At 58.5% G+C, this 27,573-nt stretch overlaps 8 protein-coding genes across 33 annotated transcripts in view; 7 read left to right on the forward strand and 1 right to left on the reverse strand.

Moving 5' to 3' along the window:
* Window positions 1-27,573, reverse strand: part of UBAP2 (ubiquitin associated protein 2) — a 193,660-nt gene that overhangs the window by 17,064 nt on the left and 149,023 nt on the right. The gene's annotated exons all lie outside the window — the stretch shown is intronic.
* Window positions 1,259-1,837, forward strand: LOC141736195 (interferon-like). The gene has a single exon (XM_074570026.1). The coding sequence runs from the start codon at window positions 1,259-1,261 to the stop codon at window positions 1,835-1,837; it is 579 nt and encodes a 192-aa protein (XP_074426127.1).
* LOC141736520 (interferon-like) lies at window positions 10,681-11,259 on the forward strand. Its single transcript, XM_074570807.1, has one exon. The coding sequence runs from the start codon at window positions 10,681-10,683 to the stop codon at window positions 11,257-11,259; it is 579 nt and encodes a 192-aa protein (XP_074426908.1).
* Window positions 13,742-14,320, forward strand: LOC141736519 (interferon-like). Its single transcript, XM_074570806.1, has one exon. The coding sequence runs from the start codon at window positions 13,742-13,744 to the stop codon at window positions 14,318-14,320; it is 579 nt and encodes a 192-aa protein (XP_074426907.1).
* Window positions 16,809-17,387, forward strand: LOC141736518 (interferon-like). Its single transcript, XM_074570805.1, has one exon. It carries the CDS (start codon window positions 16,809-16,811, stop codon window positions 17,385-17,387), a length of 579 nt encoding a protein of 192 aa, XP_074426906.1.
* On the forward strand, window positions 19,870-20,448 carry LOC141736517 (interferon-like). The gene has a single exon (XM_074570804.1). It carries the CDS (start codon window positions 19,870-19,872, stop codon window positions 20,446-20,448), a length of 579 nt encoding a protein of 192 aa, XP_074426905.1.
* Window positions 22,937-23,515, forward strand: LOC141736516 (interferon-like). The gene has a single exon (XM_074570803.1). The coding sequence runs from the start codon at window positions 22,937-22,939 to the stop codon at window positions 23,513-23,515; it is 579 nt and encodes a 192-aa protein (XP_074426904.1).
* Window positions 26,004-26,582, forward strand: LOC141736515 (interferon-like). The gene has a single exon (XM_074570802.1). The coding sequence runs from the start codon at window positions 26,004-26,006 to the stop codon at window positions 26,580-26,582; it is 579 nt and encodes a 192-aa protein (XP_074426903.1).

Raw genomic sequence — 27,573 nt, forward strand, 5'->3', positions numbered from 1 at the left:
CATTCCCTTATGTTACCTCTGATGGAAACGGTTTTTCTCCTCTGCAGAAGCAATACCTGCCTTTCTTACAAGAGGAGGAGAGGTAACAACCCACGTTAGAACACAGGGAATTAAACATGAAAGAATAAACACATGTTTATTAACTCTACCATGAAGTTAAAACACCACCAGAAGAGCGATCAGGGAGGATGGACAAGGATACCCATAACCTCCTCAGACACCACCTACTTTCAGCAACAGATTCCACTTGGCACTTCCAGAGAAAAAGACACCATTGGAAAAAAAAAAAATGAGAAGCAACAATGCAAAAAGAGTGATTTAAAAAAAAAACCAACAGAGAGAAACAGAGAAGTTCCAGTAGTATGAAAGCAAAAACTAAGACATATGCACTTCATGGAGAAAACTCTGAAAAATGGAAAAAGGGATATTTCTACAGGACTTTTTCCTCCATGAGACATGAGACAGGGCTCAGAAAAAAATCCACAACTGACAAAATTAACAAAAATCATCCTATGTAAAAATATTCCTGGCAGTGTCTCCTTCAGTGTTCAATAAGCAATAACTTAGAAAAGACTTCCTCTACCACATCTAAATCAAGTTAAACCAGCAAAAGGAAAAAGGGATTTTAGAAGTTCATCGATGATCATACAGAGCTCAAAAAAATCACCTCAACAATGGACTTCAAGACTTCAAGAGCTCTGGAGAATCCGAAGACATACATCATTTTAAAAAACTACAAGTATGAAAAAAGAAAAGATGTCTTCATATGAAAAAAACCATGACAAACGCATCGAAAGTAAAAAATCCACAAGAACTACAACAGTATTACATAACAAAAAGAAACTTAGGCAGGACGGGAAATTCAAAGCAAAACAAGAGCTCTGACAGATCATGAAGGAGGAAAAGAAGAAACCACAAAACAATGACAATAGAAAACAACTACCAATTAAGTCATTAACCACAGTGCTTTCGCATCCCCCCCTCAACCACTGCAGCCAACCTCCCCACAACACACCACCAGCAAAGCACTGCCACCCCCCTCCCCATGCGTGGGGACACCCCAACAACGCACTTCCCCAAGACCACCACAGCCACCAGGCAAAAATGAAAACGACAGCCGGAAACTCGCTGCGACCAGAAAGCGAGGAAGCCGAAGCCGCGGCACCCCATAAAGCCCCACACCCGGCAGCACCCCAAGCACAGCGCCCACCCGCACCACCACCAAGCCTCACCAGCCTCCTGCCCACCACCACACACCATGCCTGCGCCCGCAACCCACCACACCCGCCTGCGCCACGGCGCCCCGACGCTCCTGCTCCTCCTGACGGCTCTCGCCACCACCCTCGCCTGCCGCCACCTGCCTCCCTGCCACTCCACCTTCCCCTGGGACAGCCTCAACATCCTCCGGGACATGGCTCCCAGACCGCCACAGCCCTGCCAACACCAACAGGCGCCCTTCCCCTTCCCCGACACCCTCCTCCACAACAGCCACCCACAGCAAGCCGCCGCCACCGCCCGACACATCCTCGACAACCTCTTCGCCACCCTCAGCGCACAGAGCACCCCCCAACACTGGGACGACCAGGCACGCCATCGCCTCCTCAACAACCTCCACCGACACAGCCAGCAGCTCCAGCAATGCCTCACACCCAACGGCACGCTCTCCCAAGGACAAGGGCCCCGCAACCGCACGCTCACCATCAACAAATACTTCAGGCGCATCCACAACTTCCTCCACACCCACAACCACAGCGCCTGCGCCTGGGACCACGTCCGCCTCGAACTTCGCGCCTCTTTCCAGCGCCTCCACAACCTCACCCGCACCATGTGCAATTAGACCAACCGCCCCGACCAACCCGCGCGCACCCACGCGCCCCCGCCACCACTTCTCCAACACCGACGCGGCCCCACCGCGGGCCTCCCGCCTCCCCTCACCCGTGCCAAGAGCCGCTGCAACAACGGCCCTGCGCCCTCAGCCTCCACTGACCCCCTCCCCTATTTATACAACTCCCTCTATTTATTTTCACAATGCCTTTTATCTATTTATTCACCTATTTATTCCACAGACAATAAAGACCTGTTGCAAAAACCGTGACAGTGCCTCACCTCTCACAAGCACAGCAACCAGCCTTTGGCGTGGCGGGAAGCCACCTCCACTCAACACCTACTCCGCTCAACCCCTGCTCCAAACAGGGCTCCGCACATCCCGCGCCCACTCTTCTCTTTGCCGCCTCCCCAAGGAGCCGCTGGCCTCAACCTCCTGCCAAAACCTCCGCGCCAGGCTTTAGCCATCGTCATCACCATCGGCTCGGCGGCCCTCCCCCTCCTCAACACTGTCCACCTTCCACCCCGCTTCACATCAACTCACCATCAGATCCCCAGTCCTCACTACAAGGACAGCACGGACCTCTCGGAGCAGGTCCAGACCAGGGCTACAAACACCGTGTCCTGGTTCCGGTGGGGATAGGGTTAATTTTTCCTGGTATTCCATGCCATGTGAACCACGCCCACCCTGAGCTGCCGGGGGAGGGGGCAGGAAGTTGCTGCTTAAAAGCGGGCTGGGGCATCCCGGGTCGCAGGCTGTCCTGTTAAACTGCCTTTGTCTCAACCCAAGAGTCTTGCCTTTTCTTACGATTCTTCCTGTATTAGGAAGGCGCAAGCGAGCAGCACGTGGTTCTTTGTTGCCGTCCGAGGCTAAACCACGACAGTCCTTTTTGGCGCCCAACGTGGGGCTCGAAGGGTTGAGATAACGACAGAATCCAACTAGAACGTGGAAAAAACGGTTTTGGTTTTTTTTTTGTATGCATTTATTTTATTAGGTAAGTAGTCACTGGTCATCATGTTGCTTGGTTTGTTCTCATGGCTGTGTTACATAAATTCCTATATGGCTTATGTACCCCCTGCGATGCTGTTTACCATGTCTGGAAGAGGGATGAGGATTATCATTCTGCTGTCCTGTGCGATATCTGTTTATGATATGATAACATCACTGTTCAGACGGCTATTTTGGGGTGTTTATGTGGTTTTGCTGTCCTGTCCGTACACTGGACACCGTCTCTCAGAATTTGTTAATAATTTCCCCAGCCCTTTTGCCTCCCTTTTCTCCTTCGGGTCAGGTATGACAGCTTTTGAGAATTTTGAATATCCTTGGGATACTCAAACCAGCGTGTTCCTAGTGCTATGTCTCCTGAATACGTTCCAGGTCTTGTTTAGGGTTAAGCGACTATTTAAGACTACCACCTGGAGATCTGCTCCGAGGCTGGATAGTCAGGGGTGGCATGGCATGTGGGAGAGCATGGGCAGGTACCTAGAGAACTACTCACCTCCAATGGTCTGGGACTTCACCCCTGAACAATTACAGGACCCTGATAAAGTGGTAGAATATTTGAAGGGAAAATGCTGTGGCTATTCTAGAGAGGCACAACTCACCGCGCTGTGCTGGGCCCTGGCCAGTATCTACCAGGCACTGCTCAGAATTATGCAGCACCCTCAAGGGGAAGAGATGGAAACCAGACCAGCAGCCACTGCGGCTGCTGCAGCCCCTGCGGCAGCCACTGCGGCTACTGCAACCCCTGTAACGGACACTGCGGCTACTGCAGCCCCTGCGGCAGCCACTGTAGCTACTGCAATCCTTGCGACAGACACTGCGGCTACTGCAACCCCTGTGGTAGCCACTGCAGTTACTCCAACCCCCATAGCAGCCACTGCCACTGAACCAGGGAACCAACCCGTGCCGGTATCAGTTGCCCCCATACAGAAGAAGAAGTACACAAAGAAATCAGTTCGCTTAGTAAGAGATGATGATGAACCAGGGTCATCACGAGAGCAGGAGGAAGAGGCAGAACCAGAGATAATTACTCGATCCTTATCCTTGAGTGAGCTGCGGGATATGCGAAAAGATTTCAGCCGACTTTCAGGCGAGCACATTGTCACCTGGCTGCTCCGGTGCTGGGACAATGGGGCCAGTAGCCTGGAATTAGAGGGTAGGGAGGCCAGGCAGCTGGGATCCCTGTCTAGGGAAGGTGGCATTGACAAGGCGATTGGGAAAAAGACCCAAGCCCTCAGCCTCTGGAAACGACTCCTGTTAGGCGTGAGGGAGAGGTACCCCTCCAGTGAGGATGTTGTATGTCAGCCAAGCAAGTGGACTACCATGGAAAGAGGTATCCAGTACCTGAGAGAATTAGCCGTGCGGGAGATGATTTATTATGACTTGGACAATGCAGACTTACCCACAGACCCTGATGAGGTGCGATGCACAAGGCCCATGTGGCGGAAGTTTGTACGGAGTGCACCATCGGCATATGCTAACTCCCTGGCAGTAATGGAATGGAAAGGTGAAGAGGGACCAACGGTGGATGAGGTAGCTGGCCGGCTCCGGCGATATGAAGAAAGTCTCTCTTCCCCCCTTGTCTCAGCTGTGGAGAAACTGTCGCGGAAGGTCCAGCAACTTGAAGAGAATATGTCCTACTCCCCACCTGCACGGGCCAGCATCTCAGCTATTAGAAGCAGGCATTTCCCCACTCAAGAGAGAGAGTACAGAGGGTACACACCACGAGGCACCCTGTGGTTCTACCTGCGGGACCACGGAGAGGACATGAGGAAGTGGGATGGACAACCTACTTCGATCCTGCGGACACGGGTACAGGAATTGCAAGGAAGGACAACCACAAAAGGGGATCCCTCCAGGAAAAGTGCCGCCCCAGTTTCCAGTGGGCCGTTCCCCAGACAAAGCAGAAGGCCTGATCTTGCTTCTGATCCTCTTGAAGGAACTTCCAAGTCATTTATGCAAGAAGTGAGTAATGGATACTATGACCAGTATTAGGGGGGCCCTGCCTCCGGCCAGGTGAAGGAAAGGGACAACCGGGTTTATTGGACGGTGTGGATTCGATGGCCTGGCACATCAGACCCACAGGAGTATAAGGCTCTAGTGGACACGGGTGCGCAGTGTACTTTAATACCATCAAGCTATAGAGGGGCAGAACCCATTTGTATTTCTGGGGTGACAGGGGGAACCCAAGAGCTGACTGTACTGGAGGCGGAAGTGAGCCTAACTGGGAATGAGTGGCAAAAACATCCCATTGTGACTGGCCCAGAGGCTCCATGCATCCTTGGTATAGATTACCTCAGGAGAGGGTATTTTAAGGACCCAAAAGGGTACCGCTGGGCCTTTGGCATAGCTGCCTTGGAGACAGAGGAAGTTAAACAGTTGTCTGCCTTGCCTGGTCTCTCGGAGGATTCTTCTGTTGTAGGGTTGTTGAGGGTGAAAGAACAACAGGTGCCGATTGCTACCACAACAGTGCATCGGCGGCAGTATCGCACTAACCGAGACTCTCTGATTCCCATCCATGAGCTGATTCGTCAACTAGAGGTTCAAGGAGTGATCAGCAAGACTCGCTCACCCTTTAACAGTCCCATATGGCCGGTGCGAAAATCTAATGGAGAGTGGAGGCTAACTGTAGACTATCGTGGTCTGAATGAAGTCACGCCACCGCTGAGTGCTGCCGTGCTGGACATGCTAGAACTGCAGTACGAACTGGAGTCCAAGGCAGCCAAGTGGTATGCCACGATTGATATAGCGAATGCATTCTTCTCAATCCCTTTGGCAGCAGAGTGCAGGCCACAGTTTGCTTTCACTTGGAGGGGCGTCCAATACACCTGGAATCGACTGCCCCAGGGGTGGAAACACAGCCCCACCATTGGCCATGGACTGATCCAGACTGCACTGGAACAGGGTGAAGCTCCAGAACATCTGCAATACATTGATGACATCATTGTATGGGGAAACACAGCAGAAGAAGTTTTTGAGAAAGGGAGTAAAATAGTCCAAATCCTTCTGAACGCTGGTTTTGCTATAAAGCGAAGTAAGGTCAAGGGACCTGCGCAGGAGATCCAGTTTTTAGGAATAAAATGGCAAGATGGACGCCGTCAGATTCCAATGGATGTGATCAACAAAATAGCAGCTATGTCTCCACCAACTAGTAAAAAGGAAACACAAGCTTTCTTAGGTATTGTGGGTTTTTGGAGAATGCATATCCCAGATTACAGTCAAATTGCAAGCCCTCTGTATCAAGTAACCCGGAAGAAGAATGATTTTAAATGGGGTCCTGAGCAACAACAAGCTTTTGAACAAATCAAACAGGAAATAGTCCATGCAGTGGCCCTGGGGCCAGTCCAGGCAGGACAAGATGTTAAAAATGTGCTCTACACCGCAGCCGGGGAGAACGGCCCTACCTGGAGCCTCTGGCAGAAAGCACCAGGGGAGACTCGAGGTCGACCCCTAGGGTTTTGGAGTCGTGGATACAGAGGATCCGAAGCCCGCTACACTCCAACAGAAAAAGAGATATTGGCAGCATATGAAGGGGTTCGAGCTGCTTCGGAAGTGGTTGGTACAGAAGCACAGCTCCTCTTAGCACCTCGACTGCCGGTGCTGGGTTGGATGTTCAAAGAAAGGGTCCCCACCACACATCATGCAACCGATGCTACATGGAGTAAGTGGATTGCACTGATCACGCAGCAAACTCGAATGGGAAACCCCAGTCGCCCAGGAATTCTGGAAGTGATCATGGACTGGCCAGAAGGCAAGGATTTCGGAATGTCACCAGAGGAGGAGGTGACGCGTGCAGAAGAGGCCCCACCATATAATAAACTGCCAGAAAATGAGAAGAAATATGCCCTGTTCACTGATGGGTCCTGCCGTATTGTGGGAAAGCATCGAAAGTGGAAGGCTGCTGTGTGGAGTCCTACACGATGGGTTGCAGAAGCCAGTGAGGGACAGGGTGAATCGAGCCAGTTTGCAGAGGTGAAGGCTATTCAGCTGGCTTTGGACATTGCTGAGCGAGAAAAATGGCCAGTACTTTATCTCTACACTGACTCATGGATGGTGGCAAATGCTCTGTGGGGGTGGTTACAGCAGTGGAAGCAGGGCAACTGGCAGCACAGAGGCAAACCCATCTGGGCTGCTGACCTATGGCAAGATATTGCTGCCCGGATAGAGAATCTGGTTGTGAAAGTACGCCATGTAGATGCCCACATACCGAAGAATCGGGCCACGGAGGAACATCAGAACAACCAGCAGGTGGATCGGGCCGCTAGGATTGAAGTGGCTCAGGTGGATCTGGACTGGCAACATAAGGGTGAACTATTCATAGCTCGGTGGGCCCATGACTCTTCAGGCCATCAAGGGAGAGATGCGACATATAGATGGGCTCGTGACCGAGGGGTGGACTTGACCATGGACACTATTGCGCAGGTCATCCATGAATGTGAGACACGTGCTGCGATCAAACAAGCCAAGCGTTTGAAGCCTCTTTGGTATGGAGGGCGATGGCTGAAATACAAATATGGGGAGGCCTGGCAGATTGATTATATCACACTGCCACAAACCCGTCAAGGCAAGCGCTATGTGCTCACAATGGTGGAAGCAACCACTGGATGGCTGGAAACATACCCTGTGCCCCATGCCACTGCCCGGAACACTATCCTGGGCCTTGAAAAGCAAGTCCTGTGGCGACATGGTACCCCAGAGAGAATTGAGTCGGACAACGGGACTCATTTCCGAAACAGCCTCATAGACACCTGGGCCAAAGAGCATGGTATCGAGTGGGTGTATCACATCCCCTATCACGCACCAGCCTCTGGGAAGATAGAACGATACAATGGACTGTTAAAAACTACACTGAGAGCAATGGGTGGTGGGACTTTCAAACACTGGGATACTCATTTAGCAAAAGCTACCTGGCTAGTTAACACCAGGGGATCTACCAATCGGGCTGGCCCTGCCCAATCAAAACTTCCACGTACTGTAGAAGGGGATAAAGTCCCCGTAGTGCACATGAAGAATATGCTAGGGAAGACAGTCTGGGTTAGTCCTGCCTCAGGCAAAGGCAAACCCATCCGTGGGATTGCTTTTGCCCAAGGACCTGGGTGCACTTGGTGGGTGATGCGGAAGGATGGGGAAGTCCGATGTGTACCTCATGGGGATCTGATTTTGGGCGAGAATAGCCAATGAATCAGATTGTGTGCTGTTAATTGCTAAGTAACACTGTCACTGTATGTCCTCATTGCTATAATTGCTATCAGTTGTACTACAAGTAAGGCACAGGGATGATGGGATAAGAACTGATCTCAGCAGCTGGCGCCCAGCAGTTTCCTCAAGATCTACATCTTCAGCCCACGGACTGCGTGCATGAGCCACACCAGGTGCACCAGTCACAAGCTCCGAAAAATACAGCATGCAACAGACCAGCACCACCCAGCATCTCACCTGCCCTGAGAGACTGTTCTAACAGATGGAGCCCAAAGCCGTGGATTAAAAGAACTCAACGGACACTTTGGAGGGATGGCCCATAAACTAAGGGCATTATATGTGTGTGTGTATATATATATATATATATATATAAGAGGGGAAAGTGGTGGCAATTCATTGGAACCTGCTGGGCATGGCATAGATGGTATGGAATAAGGGGTGGATAATGTCCTGGTTCCGGTGGGGATAGGGTTAATTTTTCCTGGTATTCCATGCCATGTGAACCACGCCCACCCTGAGCTGCCGGGGGAGGGGGCAGGAAGTTGCTGCTTAAAAGCAGGCTGGGGCATCCCCGGGTCGCCAGCGAGCTGATAATTGTGTTTGTATATTCCCCTATCCATGGTGTTGTTGTTGTTTGCCTGTTCCCTTTGCTGTCCTGTTAAACTGCCTTTGTCTCAACCCAAGAGTCTTGCCTTTTCTTAAGATTCTTCCTGTATTAGGAAGGGGCGAGCGAGCAGCACGTGGTTCTTTGTTGCCATCCGAGGCTAAACAACAACACACCGTCACAGGGATGGAACACCTCTCCTGGGAGGGCAGGATGAGAGAGCTGGCGTTCCCCAGACGGGAGAAGGGAAGGCTCCGGCGAGACCTTCTCCCACCCTTTCAACGCTTCAAGGGCGCTTGGAAGAAACATGGGGACACGACTTTTTAGCAGGGCCTCTAGTGACAGGAGAGGGGGTAAACGGCTTTAAACACAGACAGAAGAGACCCAGACTAGACACAAGGAAGCCATCTTTTACCGTGAGGGGGCTCAAACGCTGGCACAGCTTGCCCACAAACGTCCTACACGCCCCGCCCCGGCAAACAGTCAAGGGCACGTCGGAGGGCGCTCTGGGCAACAGAATCCCCTTCAAAAAGGCCCTGCGCGGGGCCGGGGGGTTGCACCAGACGACCTTGAAAGCTCCTGCCCAACCCAAACCACTCAACCACTCTATCGCTTGCATCCGCCTGACTTCCGCTACTCTTCCCACCTCAGGCAGCTTTCAAGACAACGCTCGCCCTGCGCTGCTCCAAAACGCCTTGCACCACCAACTCTTCGAGGGCAACACGGACAAGGGACAGCCATGCACATCCAACACCAGCCCACCTCCTGCAGTCACAGCCCCCAGGGGCGCCACATCACCACGCACCAGCCAGCACCCCAAGCACGGCACCCACCGACACAACGTTAACTAACAAGACCATAACTCCCAGACCACCACCGCCTTCCCGCCACACCAACACACGCACACCGTGTCCCCCTCCCTCCAAAAGCCTTGACAAAACGCCTGACACAGTCTCTCGCACAAGCAGAACACCGTCCTTGTCCTTGCCCTTGCCCTTGCAAGGGACCCAAAAACCTCAGCGGCGGCACCCTCCACCTCCTCCTCCCCCTACAGCTCTACAACTACATCACCTGCCTCAGCTCCACCTCCACACGGACTCTTGCACGTCCCTCCTCCATCCAGCGGCACCGCGGCTCACGCCACCCCAAACGTCCCAACCCTTCCCTTACGGGGGACATCATCATCTTTGCTCTCCAGCCACCTCAGGCAAGGAGGCAGAGAAAACGCAACAAGACCCCTGCTACAGGGACACACGCATGGCACCACAGCCAGGGACCCAACGCAGCAGCAGCAGCGGGAGGAGGAGAAAAACTCTTCCCTTTCTCCTCTTCCTTTTCCTCAAGCCTTGCCTCCCCATTCTCACCAGCTTCAAACACAGAGGCTGGGGCAGCTCCAGCCAGCAACACATCCAATGCTCAACTGCCTACGCCCAGAGCCACCTCTTCGCCAGCCACCGCCACCCCCAGGGGCCACCCTCGCTCCAGCCGGGGGCTCCCCAGCCTCTGACAAGTGACATCGCTTCACAACCCTGCCCAACACGAAAAGGAAAGGCCAGCTAAGATGAAAACAAAGGCGAGCCACAAGCGAAAGGAAAACACACCACAACCAACACCAAGGCATTAGACGGAAAAGACGCTCGCGCACCAGGGGAAACTTCAGCTGCAGAAAAGAGGCACCACAGCTCGCCCTGCAGGCAACAGGGAAACCCTAACACACCTCCCGCCACAGCTGCTGCCCGCAAGGGCTCTGCCCCACCGCTTTCGCATCCCCCCCTCAACCACTACAGCCAACCTCCCCACAACACACCACCAGCAAAGCACCGCCACCCCCCTCCCCACGCGCGGGGACACCCCAACAACGCACTTCCCCAAGACCACCACAGCCACCAGGCAAAAATGAAAACGACAGCCGGAAACTCGCTGCGACCAGAAAGCGAGGAAGCCGAAGCCGCGGCACCCCATAAAGCCCCACACCCGGCAGCACCCCAAGCACAGCGCCCACCCGCACCACCACCAAGCCTCACCAGCCTCCTGCCCACCACCACACACCATGCCTGCGCCCGCAACCCACCACACCCGCCTGCGCCACGGCGCCCCGACGCTCCTGCTCCTCCTGACGGCTCTCGCCACCACCCTCGCCTGCCGCCACCTGCCTCCCTGCCACTCCACCTTCCCCTGGGACAGCCTCAACATCCTCCGGGATATGGCTCCCAGACCGCCACAGCCCTGCCAACACCAACAGGCGCCCTTCCCCTTCCCCGACACCCTCCTCCACAACAGCCACCCACAGCAAGCCGCCGCCACCGCCCGACACATCCTCGACAACCTCTTCGCCACCCTCAGCGCACAGAGCACCCCCCAACACTGGGACGACCAAGCACGCCATCGCCTCCTCAACAACCTCCACCGACACAGCCAGCAGCTCCAGCAATGCCTCACACCCAACGGCACGCTCTCCCAAGGACAAGGGCCCCGCAACCGCACGCTCACCATCAACAAATACTTCAGGCGCATCCACAACTTCCTCCACACCCACAACCACAGCGCCTGCGCCTGGGACCACGTCCGCCTCGAACTTCGCGCCTCTTTCCAGCGCCTCCACAACCTCACCCGCACCATGTGCAATTAGACCAACCGCCCCGACCAACCCGCGCGCACCCACGCGCCCCCACCACCACTTCTCCAACACCGACGCGGCCCCACCGCGGGCCTCTCGCCTCCCCCCACCCGTGCCAAGAGCCGCTGCAACAACGGCCCTGCGCCCTCAGCCTCCACTGACCCCCTCCCCTATTTATACAACTCCCTCTATTTATTTTCACAATGCCTTTTATCTATTTATTCACCTATTTATTCCACAGACAATAAAGACCTGTTGCAAAAACCGTGACAGTGCCTCGCCTCTCACAAGCACAGCAACCAGCCTTTGGCGTGGCGGGAAGCCACCTCCACTCAACACCTACTCCGCTCAACCCCTGCTCCAAACAGGGCTCCGCACATCCCGCGCCCACTCTTCTCTTTGCCGCCTCCCCAAGGAGCCGCTGCCCTCAACCTCCTGCCAAAACCTCCGCGCCAGGCTTTAGCCATCGTCATCACCATCGGCTCGGCGGCCCTCCCCCTCCTCAACACTGTCCACCTTCCACCCCGCTTCACATCAACTCACCATCAGATCCCCAGTCCTCACTACAAGGACAGCACGGACCTCTCGGAGCGGGTCCAGACCAGGGCTACAAACACCGTCACAGGGATGGAACACCTCTCCTGGGAGGGCAGGATGAGAGAGCTGGCGTTCCCCAGACGGGAGAAGGGAAGGCTCCGGCGAGACCTTCTCCCACCCTTTCAACGCTTCAAGGGCGCTTGGAAGAAACATGGGGACACGACTTTTTAGCAGGGCCTCTAGCGACAGGAGAGGGGGTAAACGGCTTTAAACACAGACAGAAGAGACCCAGACTAGACACAAGGAAGCCATCTTTTACCGTGAGGGGGCTCAAACGCTGGCACAGCTTGCCCACAAACGTCCTACACGCCCCGCCCCGGCAAACAGTCAAGGGCACGTCGGAGGGCGCTCTGGGCAACAGGATCCCCTTCAAAAAGGCCCTGCTCGGGGCCGGGGGGTTGCACCAGACGACCTTGAAAGCTCCCGCCCAACCCAAACCACTCAACCACTCTATCGCTTGCATCCGCCTGACTTCCGCTACTCTTCCCACCTCAGGCAGCTTTCAAGACAACGCTCGCCCTGCGCTGCTCCAAAACGCCTTGCACCACCAACTCTTCGAGGGCAACACGGACAAGGGACAGCCACGCACCTCCAACACCAGCCCACCTCCTGCAGTCACGGCCCCCAGGGGCGCCACATCACCACGCACCAGCCAGCACCCCAAGCACGGCACCCACCGACACAACGTTAACTAACAAGACCATAACTCCCAGACCACCACCGCCTTCCCGCCACACCAACACACGCACACCGTGTCCCCCTCCCTCCAAAAGCCTTGACAAAACGCCTGACACAGTCTCTCGCACAAGCAGAACACCGTCCTTGTCCTTGCCCTTGCCCTTGCAAGGGACCCAAAAACCTCAGCGGCGGCACCCTCCACCTCCTCCTCCCCCTACAGCTCTACAACTACATCACCTGCCTCAGCTCCACCTCCACACGGACTCTTGCACGTCCCTCCTCCATCCAGCGGCACCGCGGCTCACGCCACCCCAAACGTCCCAACCCTTCCCTTACGGGGGACATCATCATCTTTGCTCTCCAGCCACCTCAGGCAAGGAGGCAGAGAAAACGCAACAAGACCCCTGCTACAGGGACACACGCATGGCACCACAGCCAGGGACCCAACGCAGCAGCAGCAGCAGCGGGAGGAGGAGAAAAACTCTTCCCTTTCTCCTCTTCCTTTTCCTCAAGCCTTGCCTCCCCATTCTCACCAGCTTCAAACACAGAGGCTAGGGCAGCTCCAGCCAGCAACACATCCAATGCTCAACTGCCTACGCCCAGAGCCACCTCCTCGCCAGCCACCGCCACCCCCAGGGGCCACCCTCGCTCCAGCCGGGGGCTCCCCAGCCTCTGACAAGTGACATCGCTTCACAACCCTGCCCAACACGAAAAGGAAAGGCCAGCTAAGATGAAAACAAAGGCGAGCCACAAGCGAAAGGAAAACACACCACAACCAACACCAGGGCATTAGACGGAAAAGACGCTCGCGCACCAGGGGAAACTTCAGCTGCAGAAAAGAGGCACCACAGCTCGCCCTGCAGGCAACAGGGAAACCCTAACACACCTCCCGCCACAGCTGCTGCCCGCAAGGGCTCTGCCCCACCGCTTTCGCATCCCCCCCTCAACCACTACAGCCAACCTCCCCACAACACACCACCAGCAAAGCACCGCCACCCCCCTCCCCACGCGCGGGGACACCCCAACAACGCACTTCCCCAAGACCACCACAGCCACCAGGCAAAAATGAAAACGACAGCCGGAAACTCGCTGCGACCAGAAAGCGAGGAAGCCGAAGCCGCGGCACCCCATAAAGCCCCACACCCGGCAGCACCCCAAGCACAGCGCCCACCCGCACCACCACCAAGCCTCACCAGCCTCCTGCCCACCACCACACACCATGCCTGCGCCCGCAACCCACCACACCCGCCTGCGCCACGGCGCCCCGACGCTCCTGCTCCTCCTGACGGCTCTCGCCACCACCCTCGCCTGCCGCCACCTGCCTCCCTGCCACTCCACCTTCCCCTGGGACAGCCTCAACATCCTCCGGGACATGGCTCCCAGACCGCCACAGCCCTGCCAACACCAACAGGCGCCCTTCCCCTTCCCCGACACCCTCCTCCACAACAGCCACCCACAGCAAGCCGCCGCCACCGCCCGACACATCCTCGACAACCTCTTCGCCACCCTCAGCGCACAGAGCACCCCCCAACACTGGGACGACCAGGCACGCCATCGCCTCCTCAACAACCTCCACCGACACAGCCAGCAGCTCCAGCAATGCCTCACACCCAACGGCACGCTCTCCCAAGGACAAGGGCCCCGCAACCGCACGCTCACCATCAACAAATACTTCAGGCGCATCCACAACTTCCTCCACACCCACAACCACAGCGCCTGCGCCTGGGACCACGTCCGCCTCGAACTTCGCGCCTCTTTCCAGCGCCTCCACAACCTCACCCGCACCATGTGCAATTAGACCAACCGCCCCGACCAACCCGCGCGCACCCACGCGCCCCCACCACCACTTCTCCAACACCGACGCGGCCCCACCGCGGGCCTCCCGCCTCCCCTCACCCGTGCCAAGAGCCGCTGCAACAACGGCCCTGCGCCCTCAGCCTCCACTGACCCCCTCCCCTATTTATACAACTCCCTCTATTTATTTTCACAATGCCTTTTATCTATTTATTCACCTATTTATTCCACAGACAATAAAGACCTGTTGCAAAAACCGTGACAGTGCCTCGCCTCTCACAAGCACAGCAACCAGCCTTTGGCGTGGCGGGAAGCCACCTCCACTCAACACCTACTCCGCTCAACCCCTGCTCCAAACAGGGCTCCGCACATCCCGCGCCCACTCTTCTCTTTGCCGCCTCCCCAAGGAGCCGCTGCCCTCAACCTCCTGCCAAAACCTCCGCGCCAGGCTTTAGCCATCGTCATCACCATCGGCTCGGCGGCCCTCCCCCTCCTCAACACTGTCCACCTTCCACCCCGCTTCACATCAACTCACCATCAGATCCCCAGTCCTCACTACAAGGACAGCACGGACCTCTCAGAGCGGGTCCAGACCAGGGCTACAAACACCGTCACAGGGATGGAACACCTCTCCTGGGAGGGCAGGATGAGAGAGCTGGCGTTCCCCAGACGGGAGAAGGGAAGGCTCCGGCGAGACCTTCTCCCACCCTTTCAACGCTTCAAGGGCGCTTGGAAGAAACATGGGGACACGACTTTTTAGCAGGGCCTCTAGCGACAGGAGAGGGGGTAAACGGCTTTAAACACAGACAGAAGAGACCCAGACTAGACACAAGGAAGCCATCTTTTACCGTGAGGGGGCTCAAACGCTGGCACAGCTTGCCCACAAACGTCCTACACGCCCCGCCCCGGCAAACAGTCAAGGGCACGTCGGAGGGCGCTCTGGGCAACAGGATCCCCTTCAAAAAGGCCCTGCTCGGGGCCGGGGGGTTGCACCAGACGACCTTGAAAGCTCCCGCCCAACCCAAACCACTCAACCACTCTATCGCTTGCATCCGCCTGACTTCCGCTACTCTTCCCACCTCAGGCAGCTTTCAAGACAACGCTCGCCCTGCGCTGCTCCAAAACGCCTTGCACCACCAACTCTTCGAGGGCAACACGGACAAGGGACAGCCACGCACCTCCAACACCAGCCCACCTCCTGCAGTCACGGCCCCCAGGGGCGCCACATCACCACGCACCAGCCAGCACCCCAAGCACGGCACCCACCGACACAACGTTAACTAACAAGACCATAACTCCCAGACCACCACCGCCTTCCCGCCACACCAACACACGCACACCGTGTCCCCCTCCCTCCAAAAGCCTTGACAAAACGCCTGACACAGTCTCTCGCACAAGCAGAACACCGTCCTTGTCCTTGCCCTTGCCCTTGCAAGGGACCCAAAAACCTCAGCGGCGGCACCCTCCACCTCCTCCTCCCCCTACAGCTCTACAACTACATCACCTGCCTCAGCTCCACCTCCACACGGACTCTTGCACGTCCCTCCTCCATCCAGCGGCACCGCGGCTCACGCCACCCCAAACGTCCCAACCCTTCCCTTACGGGGGACATCATCATCTTTGCTCTCCAGCCACCTCAGGCAAGGAGGCAGAGAAAACGCAACAAGACCCCTGCTACAGGGACACACGCATGGCACCACAGCCAGGGACCCAACGCAGCAGCAGCAGCAGCAGCAGCGGGAGGAGGAGAAAAACTCTTCCCTTTCTCCTCTTCCTTTTCCTCAAGCCTTGCCTCCCCATTCTCACCAGCTTCAAACACAGAGGCTGGGGCAGCTCCAGCCAGCAACACATCCAATGCTCAACTGCCTACGCCCAGAGCCACCTCCTCGCCAGCCACCGCCACCCCCAGGGGCCACCCTCGCTCCAGCCGGGGGCTCCCCAGCCTCTGACAAGTGACATCGCTTCACAACCCTGCCCAACACGAAAAGGAAAGGCCAGCTAAGATGAAAACAAAGGCGAGCCACAAGCGAAAGGAAAACACACCACAACCAACACCAGGGCATTAGACGGAAAAGACGCTCGCGCACCAGGGGAAACTTCAGCTGCAGAAAAGAGGCACCACAGCTCGCCCTGCAGGCAACAGGGAAACCCTAACACACCTCCCGCCACAGCTGCTGCCCGCAAGGGCTCTGCCCCACCGCTTTCGCATCCCCCCCTCAACCACTACAGCCAACCTCCCCACAACACACCACCAGCAAAGCACCGCCACCCCCCTCCCCACGCGCGGGGACACCCCAACAACGCACTTCCCCAAGACCACCACAGCCACCAGGCAAAAATGAAAACGACAGCCGGAAACTCGCTGCGACCAGAAAGCGAGGAAGCCGAAGCCGCGGCACCCCATAAAGCCCCACACCCGGCAGCACCCCAAGCACAGCGCCCACCCGCACCACCACCAAGCCTCACCAGCCTCCTGCCCACCACCACACACCATGCCTGCGCCCGCAACCCACCACACCCGCCTGCGCCACGGCGCCCCGACGCTCCTGCTCCTCCTGACGGCTCTCGCCACCACCCTCGCCTGCCGCCACCTGCCTCCCTGCCACTCCACCTTCCCCTGGGACAGCCTCAACATCCTCCGGGACATGGCTCCCAGACCGCCACAGCCCTGCCAACACCAACAGGCGCCCTTCCCCTTCCCCGACACCCTCCTCCACAACAGCCACCCACAGCAAGCCGCCGCCACCGCCCGACACATCCTCGACAACCTCTTCGCCACCCTCAGCGCACAGAGCACCCCCCAACACTGGGACGACCAGGCACGCCATCGCCTCCTCAACAACCTCCACCGACACAGCCAGCAGCTCCAGCAATGCCTCACACCCAACGGCACGCTCTCCCAAGGACAAGGGCCCCGCAACCGCACGCTCACCATCAACAAATACTTCAGGCGCATCCACAACTTCCTCCACACCCACAACCACAGCGCCTGCGCCTGGGACCACGTCCGCCTCGAACTTCGCGCCTCTTTCCAGCGCCTCCACAACCTCACCCGCACCATGTGCAATTAGACCAACCGCCCCGACCAACCCGCGCGCACCCACGCGCCCCCACCACCACTTCTCCAACACCGACGCGGCCCCACCGCGGGCCTCCCGCCTCCCCTCACCCGTGCCAAGAGCCGCTGCAACAACGGCCCTGCGCCCTCAGCCTCCACTGACCCCCTCCCCTATTTATACAACTCCCTCTATTTATTTTCACAATGCCTTTTATCTATTTATTCACCTATTTATTCCACAGACAATAAAGACCTGTTGCAAAAACCGTGACAGTGCCTCGCCTCTCACAAGCACAGCAACCAGCCTTTGGCGTGGCGGGAAGCCACCTCCACTCAACACCTACTCCGCTCAACCCCTGCTCCAAACAGGGCTCCGCACATCCCGCGCCCACTCTTCTCTTTGCCGCCTCCCCAAGGAGCCGCTGCCCTCAACCTCCTGCCAAAACCTCCGCGCCAGGCTTTAGCCATCGTCATCACCATCGGCTCGGCGGCCCTCCCCCTCCTCAACACTGTCCACCTTCCACCCCGCTTCACATCAACTCACCATCAGATCCCCAGTCCTCACTACAAGGACAGCACGGACCTCTCGGAGCGGGTCCAGACCAGGGCTACAAACACCGTCACAGGGATGGAACACCTCTCCTGGGAGGGCAGGATGAGAGAGCTGGCGTTCCCCAGACGGGAGAAGGGAAGGCTCCGGCGAGACCTTCTCCCACCCTTTCAACGCTTCAAGGGCGCTTGGAAGAAACATGGGGACACGACTTTTTAGCAGGGCCTCTAGCGACAGGAGAGGGGGTAAACGGCTTTAAACACAGACAGAAGAGACCCAGACTAGACACAAGGAAGCCATCTTTTACCGTGAGGGGGCTCAAACGCTGGCACAGCTTGCCCACAAACGTCCTACACGCCCCGCCCCGGCAAACAGTCAAGGGCACGTCGGAGGGCGCTCTGGGCAACAGGATCCCCTTCAAAAAGGCCCTGCTCGGGGCCGGGGGGTTGCACCAGACGACCTTGAAAGCTCCCGCCCAACCCAAACCACTCAACCACTCTATCGCTTGCATCCGCCTGACTTCCGCTACTCTTCCCACCTCAGGCAGCTTTCAAGACAACGCTCGCCCTGCGCTGCTCCAAAACGCCTTGCACCACCAACTCTTCGAGGGCAACACGGACAAGGGACAGCCACGCACCTCCAACACCAGCCCACCTCCTGCAGTCACGGCCCCCAGGGGCGCCACATCACCACGCACCAGCCAGCACCCCAAGCACGGCACCCACCGACACAACGTTAACTAACAAGACCATAACTCCCAGACCACCACCGCCTTCCCGCCACACCAACACACGCACACCGTGTCCCCCTCCCTCCAAAAGCCTTGACAAAACGCCTGACACAGTCTCTCGCACAAGCAGAACACCGTCCTTGTCCTTGCCCTTGCAAGGGACCCAAAAACCTCAGCGGCGGCACCCTCCACCTCCTCCTCCCCCTACAGCTCTACAACTACATCACCTGCCTCAGCTCCACCTCCACACGGACTCTTGCACGTCCCTCCTCCATCCAGCGGCACCGCGGCTCACGCCACCCCAAACGTCCCAACCCTTCCCTTACGGGGGACATCATCATCTTTGCTCTCCAGCCACCTCAGGCAAGGAGGCAGAGAAAACGCAACAAGACCCCTGCTACAGGGACACACGCATGGCACCACAGCCAGGGACCCAACGCAGCAGCAGCAGCAGCAGCAGCGGGAGGAGGAGAAAAACTCTTCCCTTTCTCCTCTTCCTTTTCCTCAAGCCTTGCCTCCCCATTCTCACCAGCTTCAAACACAGAGGCTGGGGCAGCTCCAGCCAGCAACACATCCAATGCTCAACTGCCTACGCCCAGAGCCACCTCCTCGCCAGCCACCGCCACCCCCAGGGGCCACCCTCGCTCCAGCCGGGGGCTCCCCAGCCTCTGACAAGTGACATCGCTTCACAACCCTGCCCAACACGAAAAGGAAAGGCCAGCTAAGATGAAAACAAAGGCGAGCCACAAGCGAAAGGAAAACACACCACAACCAACACCAGGGCATTAGACGGAAAAGACGCTCGCGCACCAGGGGAAACTTCAGCTGCAGAAAAGAGGCACCACAGCTCGCCCTGCAGGCAACAGGGAAACCCTAACACACCTCCCGCCACAGCTGCTGCCCACAAGGGCTCTGCCCCACCGCTTTCGCATCCCCCCCTCAACCACTACAGCCAACCTCCCCACAACACACCACCAGCAAAGCACCGCCACCCCCCTCCCCACGCGCGGGGACACCCCAACAACGCACTTCCCCAAGACCACCACAGCCACCAGGCAAAAATGAAAACGACAGCCGGAAACTCGCTGCGACCAGAAAGCGAGGAAGCCGAAGCCGCGGCACCCCATAAAGCCCCACACCCGGCAGCACCCCAAGCACAGCGCCCACCCGCACCACCACCAAGCCTCACCAGCCTCCTGCCCACCACCACACACCATGCCTGCGCCCGCAACCCACCACACCCGCCTGCGCCACGGCGCCCCGACGCTCCTGCTCCTCCTGACGGCTCTCGCCACCACCCTCGCCTGCCGCCACCTGCCTCCCTGCCACTCCACCTTCCCCTGGGACAGCCTCAACATCCTCCGGGATATGGCTCCCAGACCGCCACAGCCCTGCCAACACCAACAGGCGCCCTTCCCCTTCCCCGACACCCTCCTCCACAACAGCCACCCACAGCAAGCCGCCGCCACCGCCCGACACATCCTCGACAACCTCTTCGCCACCCTCAGCGCACAGAGCACCCCCCAACACTGGGACGACCAAGCACGCCATCGCCTCCTCAACAACCTCCACCGACACAGCCAGCAGCTCCAGCAATGCCTCACACCCAACGGCACGCTCTCCCAAGGACAAGGGCCCCGCAACCGCACGCTCACCATCAACAAATACTTCAGGCGCATCCACAACTTCCTCCACACCCACAACCACAGCGCCTGCGCCTGGGACCACGTCCGCCTCGAACTTCGCGCCTCTTTCCAGCGCCTCCACAACCTCACCCGCACCATGTGCAATTAGACCAACCGCCCCGACCAACCCGCGCGCACCCACGCGCCCCCACCACCACTTCTCCAACACCGACGCGGCCCCACCGCGGGCCTCTCGCCTCCCCCCACCCGTGCCAAGAGCCGCTGCAACAACGGCCCTGCGCCCTCAGCCTCCACTGACCCCCTCCCCTATTTATACAACTCCCTCTATTTATTTTCACAATGCCTTTTATCTATTTATTCACCTATTTATTCCACAGACAATAAAGACCTGTTGCAAAAACCGTGACAGTGCCTCGCCTCTCACAAGCACAGCAACCAGCCTTTGGCGTGGCGGGAAGCCACCTCCACTCAACACCTACTCCGCTCAACCCCTGCTCCAAACAGGGCTCCGCACATCCCGCGCCCACTCTTCTCTTTGCCGCCTCCCCAAGGAGCCGCTGCCCTCAACCTCCTGCCAAAACCTCCGCGCCAGGCTTTAGCCATCGTCATCACCATCGGCTCGGCGGCCCTCCCCCTCCTCAACACTGTCCACCTTCCACCCCGCTTCACATCAACTCACCATCAGATCCCCAGTCCTCACTACAAGGACAGCACGGACCTCTCGGAGCGGGTCCAGACCAGGGCTACAAACACCGTCACAGGGATGGAACACCTCTCCTGGGAGGGCAGGATGAGAGAGCTGGCGTTCCCCAGACGGGAGAAGGGAAGGCTCCGGCGAGACCTTCTCCCACCCTTTCAACGCTTCAAGGGCGCTTGGAAGAAACATGGGGACACGACTTTTTAGCAGGGCCTCTAGCGACAGGAGAGGGGGTAAACGGCTTTAAACACAGACAGAAGAGACCCAGACTAGACACAAGGAAGCCATCTTTTACCGTGAGGGGGCTCAAACGCTGGCACAGCTTGCCCACAAACGTCCTACACGCCCCGCCCCGGCAAACAGTCAAGGGCACGTCGGAGGGCGCTCTGGGCAACAGGATCCCCTTCAAAAAGGCCCTGCTCGGGGCCGGGGGGTTGCACCAGACGACCTTGAAAGCTCCCGCCCAACCCAAACCACTCAACCACTCTATCGCTTGCATCCGCCTGACTTCCGCTACTCTTCCCACCTCAGGCAGCTTTCAAGACAACGCTCGCCCTGCGCTGCTCCAAAACGCCTTGCACCACCAACTCTTCGAGGGCAACACGGACAAGGGACAGCCACGCACCTCCAACACCAGCCCACCTCCTGCAGTCACGGCCCCCAGGGGCGCCACATCACCACGCACCAGCCAGCACCCCAAGCACGGCACCCACCGACACAACGTTAACTAACAAGACCATAACTCCCAGACCACCACCGCCTTCCCGCCACACCAACACACGCACACCGTGTCCCCCTCCCTCCAAAAGCCTTGACAAAACGCCTGACACAGTCTCTCGCACAAGCAGAACACCGTCCTTGTCCTTGCCCTTGCCCTTGCAAGGGACCCAAAAACCTCAGCGGCGGCACCCTCCACCTCCTCCTCCCCCTACAGCTCTACAACTACATCACCTGCCTCAGCTCCACCTCCACACGGACTCTTGCACGTCCCTCCTCCATCCAGCGGCACCGCGGCTCACGCCACCCCAAACGTCCCAACCCTTCCCTTACGGGGGACATCATCATCTTTGCTCTCCAGCCACCTCAGGCAAGGAGGCAGAGAAAACGCAACAAGACCCCTGCTACAGGGACACACGCATGGCACCACAGCCAGGGACCCAACGCAGCAGCAGCAGCAGCAGCAGCGGGAGGAGGAGAAAAACTCTTCCCTTTCTCCTCTTCCTTTTCCTCAAGCCTTGCCTCCCCATTCTCACCAGCTTCAAACACAGAGGCTGGGGCAGCTCCAGCCAGCAACACATCCAATGCTCAACTGCCTACGCCCAGAGCCACCTCCTCGCCAGCCACCGCCACCCCCAGGGGCCACCGTCGCTCCAGCCGGGGGCTCCCCAGCCTCTGACAAGTGACATCGCTTCACAACCCTGCCCAACACGAAAAGGAAAGGCCAGCTAAGATGAAAACAAAGGCGAGCCACAAGCGAAAGGAAAACACACCACAACCAACACCAGGGCATTAGACGGAAAAGACGCTCGCGCACCAGGGGAAACTTCAGCTGCAGAAAAGAGGCACCACAGCTCGCCCTGCAGGCAACAGGGAAACCCTAACACACCTCCCGCCACAGCTGCTGCCCGCAAGGGCTCTGCCCCACCGCTTTCGCATCCCCCCCTCAACCACTACAGCCAACCTCCCCACAACACACCACCAGCAAAGCACCGCCACCCCCCTCCCCACGCGCGGGGACACCCCAACAACGCACTTCCCCAAGACCACCACAGCCACCAGGCAAAAATGAAAACGACAGCCGGAAACTCGCTGCGACCAGAAAGCGAGGAAGCCGAAGCCGCGGCACCCCATAAAGCCCCACACCCGGCAGCACCCCAAGCACAGCGCCCACCCGCACCACCACCAAGCCTCACCAGCCTCCTGCCCACCACCACACACCATGCCTGCGCCCGCAACCCACCACACCCGCCTGCGCCACGGCGCCCCGACGCTCCTGCTCCTCCTGACGGCTCTCGCCACCACCCTCGCCTGCCGCCACCTGCCTCCCTGCCACTCCACCTTCCCCTGGGACAGCCTCAACATCCTCCGGGACATGGCTCCCAGACCGCCACAGCCCTGCCAACACCAACAGGCGCCCTTCCCCTTCCCCGACACCCTCCTCCACAACAGCCACCCACAGCAAGCCGCCGCCACCGCCCGACACATCCTCGACAACCTCTTCGCCACCCTCAGCGCACAGAGCACCCCCCAACACTGGGACGACCAGGCACGCCATCGCCTCCTCAACAACCTCCACCGACACAGCCAGCAGCTCCAGCAATGCCTCACACCCAACGGCACGCTCTCCCAAGGACAAGGGCCCCGCAACCGCACGCTCACCATCAACAAATACTTCAGGCGCATCCACAACTTCCTCCACACCCACAACCACAGCGCCTGCGCCTGGGACCACGTCCGCCTCGAACTTCGCGCCTCTTTCCAGCGCCTCCACAACCTCACCCGCACCATGTGCAATTAGACCAACCGCCCCGACCAACCCGCGCGCACCCACGCGCCCCCACCACCACTTCTCCAACACCGACGCGGCCCCACCGCGGGCCTCTCGCCTCCCCCCACCCGTGCCAAGAGCCGCTGCAACAACGGCCCTGCGCCCTCAGCCTCCACTGACCCCCTCCCCTATTTATACAACTCCCTCTATTTATTTTCACAATGCCTTTTATCTATTTATTCACCTATTTATTCCACAGACAATAAAGACCTGTTGCAAAAACCGTGACAGTGCCTCGCCTCTCACAAGCACAGCAACCAGCCTTTGGCGTGGCGGGAAGCCACCTCCACTCAACACCTACTCCGCTCAACCCCTGCTCCAAACAGGGCTCCGCACATCCCGCGCCCACTCTTCTCTTTGCCGCCTCCCCAAGGAGCCGCTGCCCTCAACCTCCTGCCAAAACCTCCGCGCCAGGCTTTAGCCATCGTCATCACCATCGGCTCGGCGGCCCTCCCCCTCCTCAACACTGTCCACCTTCCACCCCGCTTCACATCAACTCACCATCAGATCCCCAGTCCTCACTACAAGGACAGCACGGACCTCTCGGAGCGGGTCCAGACCAGGGCTACAAACACCGTCACAGGGATGGAACACCTCTCCTGGGAGGGCAGGATGAGAGAGCTGGCGTTCCCCAGACGGGAGAAGGGAAGGCTCCGGCGAGACCTTCTCCCACCCTTTCAACGCTTCAAGGGCGCTTGGAAGAAACATGGGGACACGACTTTTTAGCAGGGCCTCTAGCGACAGGAGAGGGGGTAAACGGCTTTAAACACAGACAGAAGAGACCCAGACTAGACACAAGGAAGCCATCTTTTACCGTGAGGGGGCTCAAACGCTGGCACAGCTTGCCCACAAACGTCCTACACGCCCCGCCCCGGCAAACAGTCAAGGGCACGTCGGAGGGCGCTCTGGGCAACAGGATCCCCTTCAAAAAGGCCCTGCTCGGGGCCGGGGGGTTGCACCAGACGACCTTGAAAGCTCCCGCCCAACCCAAACCACTCAACCACTCTATCGCTTGCATCCGCCTGACTTCCGCTACTCTTCCCACCTCAGGCAGCTTTCAAGACAACGCTCGCCCTGCGCTGCTCCAAAACGCCTTGCACCACCAACTCTTCGAGGGCAACACGGACAAGGGACAGCCACGCACCTCCAACACCAGCCCACCTCCTGCAGTCACGGCCCCCAGGGGCGCCACATCACCACGCACCAGCCAGCACCCCAAGCACGGCACCCACCGACACAACGTTAACTAACAAGACCATAACTCCCAGACCACCACCGCCTTCCCGCCACACCAACACACGCACACCGTGTCCCCCTCCCTCCAAAAGCCTTGACAAAACGCCTGACACAGTCTCTCGCACAAGCAGAACACCGTCCTTGTCCTTGCCCTTGCCCTTGCAAGGGACCCAAAAACCTCAGCGGCGGCACCCTCCACCTCCTCCTCCCCCTACAGCTCTACAACTACATCACCTGCCTCAGCTCCACCTCCACACGGACTCTTGCACGTCCCTCCTCCATCCAGCGGCACCGCGGCTCACGCCACCCCAAACGTCCCAACCCTTCCCTTACGGGGGACATCATCATCTTTGCTCTCCAGCCACCTCAGGCAAGGAGGCAGAGAAAACGCAACAAGACCCCTGCTACAGGGACACACGCATGGCACCACAGCCAGGGACCCAACGCAGCAGCAGCAGCAGCAGCAGCGGGAGGAGGAGAAAAACTCTTCCCTTTCTCCTCTTCCTTTTCCTCAAGCCTTGCCTCCCCATTCTCACCAGCTTCAAACACAGAGGCTGGGGCAGCTCCAGCCAGCAACACATCCAATGCTCAACTGCCTACGCCCAGAGCCACCTCCTCGCCAGCCACCGCCACCCCCAGGGGCCACCGTCGCTCCAGCCGGGGGCTCCCCAGCCTCTGACAAGTGACATCGCTTCACAACCCTGCCCAACACGAAAAGGAAAGGCCAGCTAAGATGAAAACAAAGGCGAGCCACAAGCGAAAGGAAAACACACCACAACCAACACCAGGGCATTAGACGGAAAAGACGCTCGCGCACCAGGGGAAACTTCAGCTGCAGAAAAGAGGCACCACAGCTCGCCCTGCAGGCAACAGGGAAACCCTAACACACCTCCCGCCACAGCTGCTGCCCGCAAGGGCTCTGCCCCACCGCTTTCGCATCCCCCCCTCAACCACTACAGCCAACCTCCCCACAACACACCACCAGCAAAGCACCGCCACCCCCCTCCCCACGCGCGGGGACACCCCAACAACGCACTTCCCCAAGACCACCACAGCCACCAGGCAAAAATGAAAACGACAGCCGGAAACTCGCTGCGACCAGAAAGCGAGGAAGCCGAAGCCGCGGCACCCCATAAAGCCCCACACCCGGCAGCACCCCAAGCACAGCGCCCACCCGCACCACCACCAAGCCTCACCAGCCTCCTGCCCACCACCACACACCATGCCTGCGCCCGCAACCCACCACACCCGCCTGCGCCACGGCGCCCCGACGCTCCTGCTCCTCCTGACGGCTCTCGCCACCACCCTCGCCTGCCGCCACCTGCCTCCCTGCCACTCCACCTTCCCCTGGGACAGCCTCAACATCCTCCGGGACATGGCTCCCAGACCGCCACAGCCCTGCCAACACCAACAGGCGCCCTTCCCCTTCCCCGACACCCTCCTCCACAACAGCCACCCACAGCAAGCCGCCGCCACCGCCCGACACATCCTCGACAACCTCTTCGCCACCCTCAGCGCACAGAGCACCCCCCAACACTGGGACGACCAGGCACGCCATCGCCTCCTCAACAACCTCCACCGACACAGCCAGCAGCTCCAGCAATGCCTCACACCCAACGGCACGCTCTCCCAAGGACAAGGGCCCCGCAACCGCACGCTCACCATCAACAAATACTTCAGGCGCATCCACAACTTCCTCCACACCCACAACCACAGCGCCTGCGCCTGGGACCACGTCCGCCTCGAACTTCGCGCCTCTTTCCAGCGCCTCCACAACCTCACCCGCACCATGTGCAATTAGACCAACCGCCCCGACCAACCCGCGCGCACCCACGCGCCCCCACCACCACTTCTCCAACACCGACGCGGCCCCACCGCGGGCCTCTCGCCTCCCCCCACCCGTGCCAAGAGCCGCTGCAACAACGGCCCTGCGCCCTCAGCCTCCACTGACCCCCTCCCCTATTTATACAACTCCCTCTATTTATTTTCACAATGCCTTTTATCTATTTATTCACCTATTTATTCCACAGACAATAAAGACCTGTTGCAAAAACCGTGACAGTGCCTCGCCTCTCACAAGCACAGCAACCAGCCTTTGGCGTGGCGGGAAGCCACCTCCACTCAACACCTACTCCGCTCAACCCCTGCTCCAAACAGGGCTCCGCACATCCCGCGCCCACTCTTCTCTTTGCCGCCTCCCCAAGGAGCCGCTGCCCTCAACCTCCTGCCAAAACCTCCGCGCCAGGCTTTAGCCATCGTCATCACCATCGGCTCGGCGGCCCTCCCCCTCCTCAACACTGTCCACCTTCCACCCCGCTTCACATCAACTCACCATCAGATCCCCAGTCCTCACTACAAGGACAGCACGGACCTCTCGGAGCGGGTCCAGACCAGGGCTACAAACACCGTCACAGGGATGGAACACCTCTCCTGGGAGGGCAGGATGAGAGAGCTGGCGTTCCCCAGACGGGAGAAGGGAAGGCTCCGGCGAGACCTTCTCCCACCCTTTCAACGCTTCAAGGGCGCTTGGAAGAAACATGGGGACACGACTTTTTAGCAGGGCCTCTAGCGACAGGAGAGGGGGTAAACGGCTTTAAACACAGACAGAAGAGACCCAGACTAGACACAAGGAAGCCATCTTTTACCGTGAGGGGGCTCAAACGCTGGCACAGCTTGCCCACAAACGTCCTACACGCCCCGCCCCGGCAAACAGTCAAGGGCACGTCGGAGGGCGCTCTGGGCAACAGGATCCCCTTCAAAAAGGCCCTGCTCGGGGCCGGGGGGTTGCACCA

This window comes from Larus michahellis, chromosome Z, assembly GCF_964199755.1.
Source record: "Larus michahellis chromosome Z, bLarMic1.1, whole genome shotgun sequence".
Classification (NCBI taxonomy): Eukaryota; Metazoa; Chordata; class Aves; order Charadriiformes; family Laridae; genus Larus; species Larus michahellis.

What these genes read in the sequence shown, in the direction of transcription:
- LOC141736519 (XM_074570806.1), top strand. Translation starts at nt 13,742, where the DNA reads ATGCCTGCGCCCGCAACCCACCACACCCGCCTGCGCCACGGCGCCCCG.
- LOC141736516 (XM_074570803.1), top strand. Translation starts at nt 22,937, where the DNA reads ATGCCTGCGCCCGCAACCCACCACACCCGCCTGCGCCACGGCGCCCCG.
- LOC141736195 (XM_074570026.1), top strand. Translation starts at nt 1,259, where the DNA reads ATGCCTGCGCCCGCAACCCACCACACCCGCCTGCGCCACGGCGCCCCG.
- LOC141736520 (XM_074570807.1), top strand. Translation starts at nt 10,681, where the DNA reads ATGCCTGCGCCCGCAACCCACCACACCCGCCTGCGCCACGGCGCCCCG.
- LOC141736515 (XM_074570802.1), top strand. Translation starts at nt 26,004, where the DNA reads ATGCCTGCGCCCGCAACCCACCACACCCGCCTGCGCCACGGCGCCCCG.
- LOC141736518 (XM_074570805.1), top strand. Translation starts at nt 16,809, where the DNA reads ATGCCTGCGCCCGCAACCCACCACACCCGCCTGCGCCACGGCGCCCCG.
- LOC141736517 (XM_074570804.1), top strand. Translation starts at nt 19,870, where the DNA reads ATGCCTGCGCCCGCAACCCACCACACCCGCCTGCGCCACGGCGCCCCG.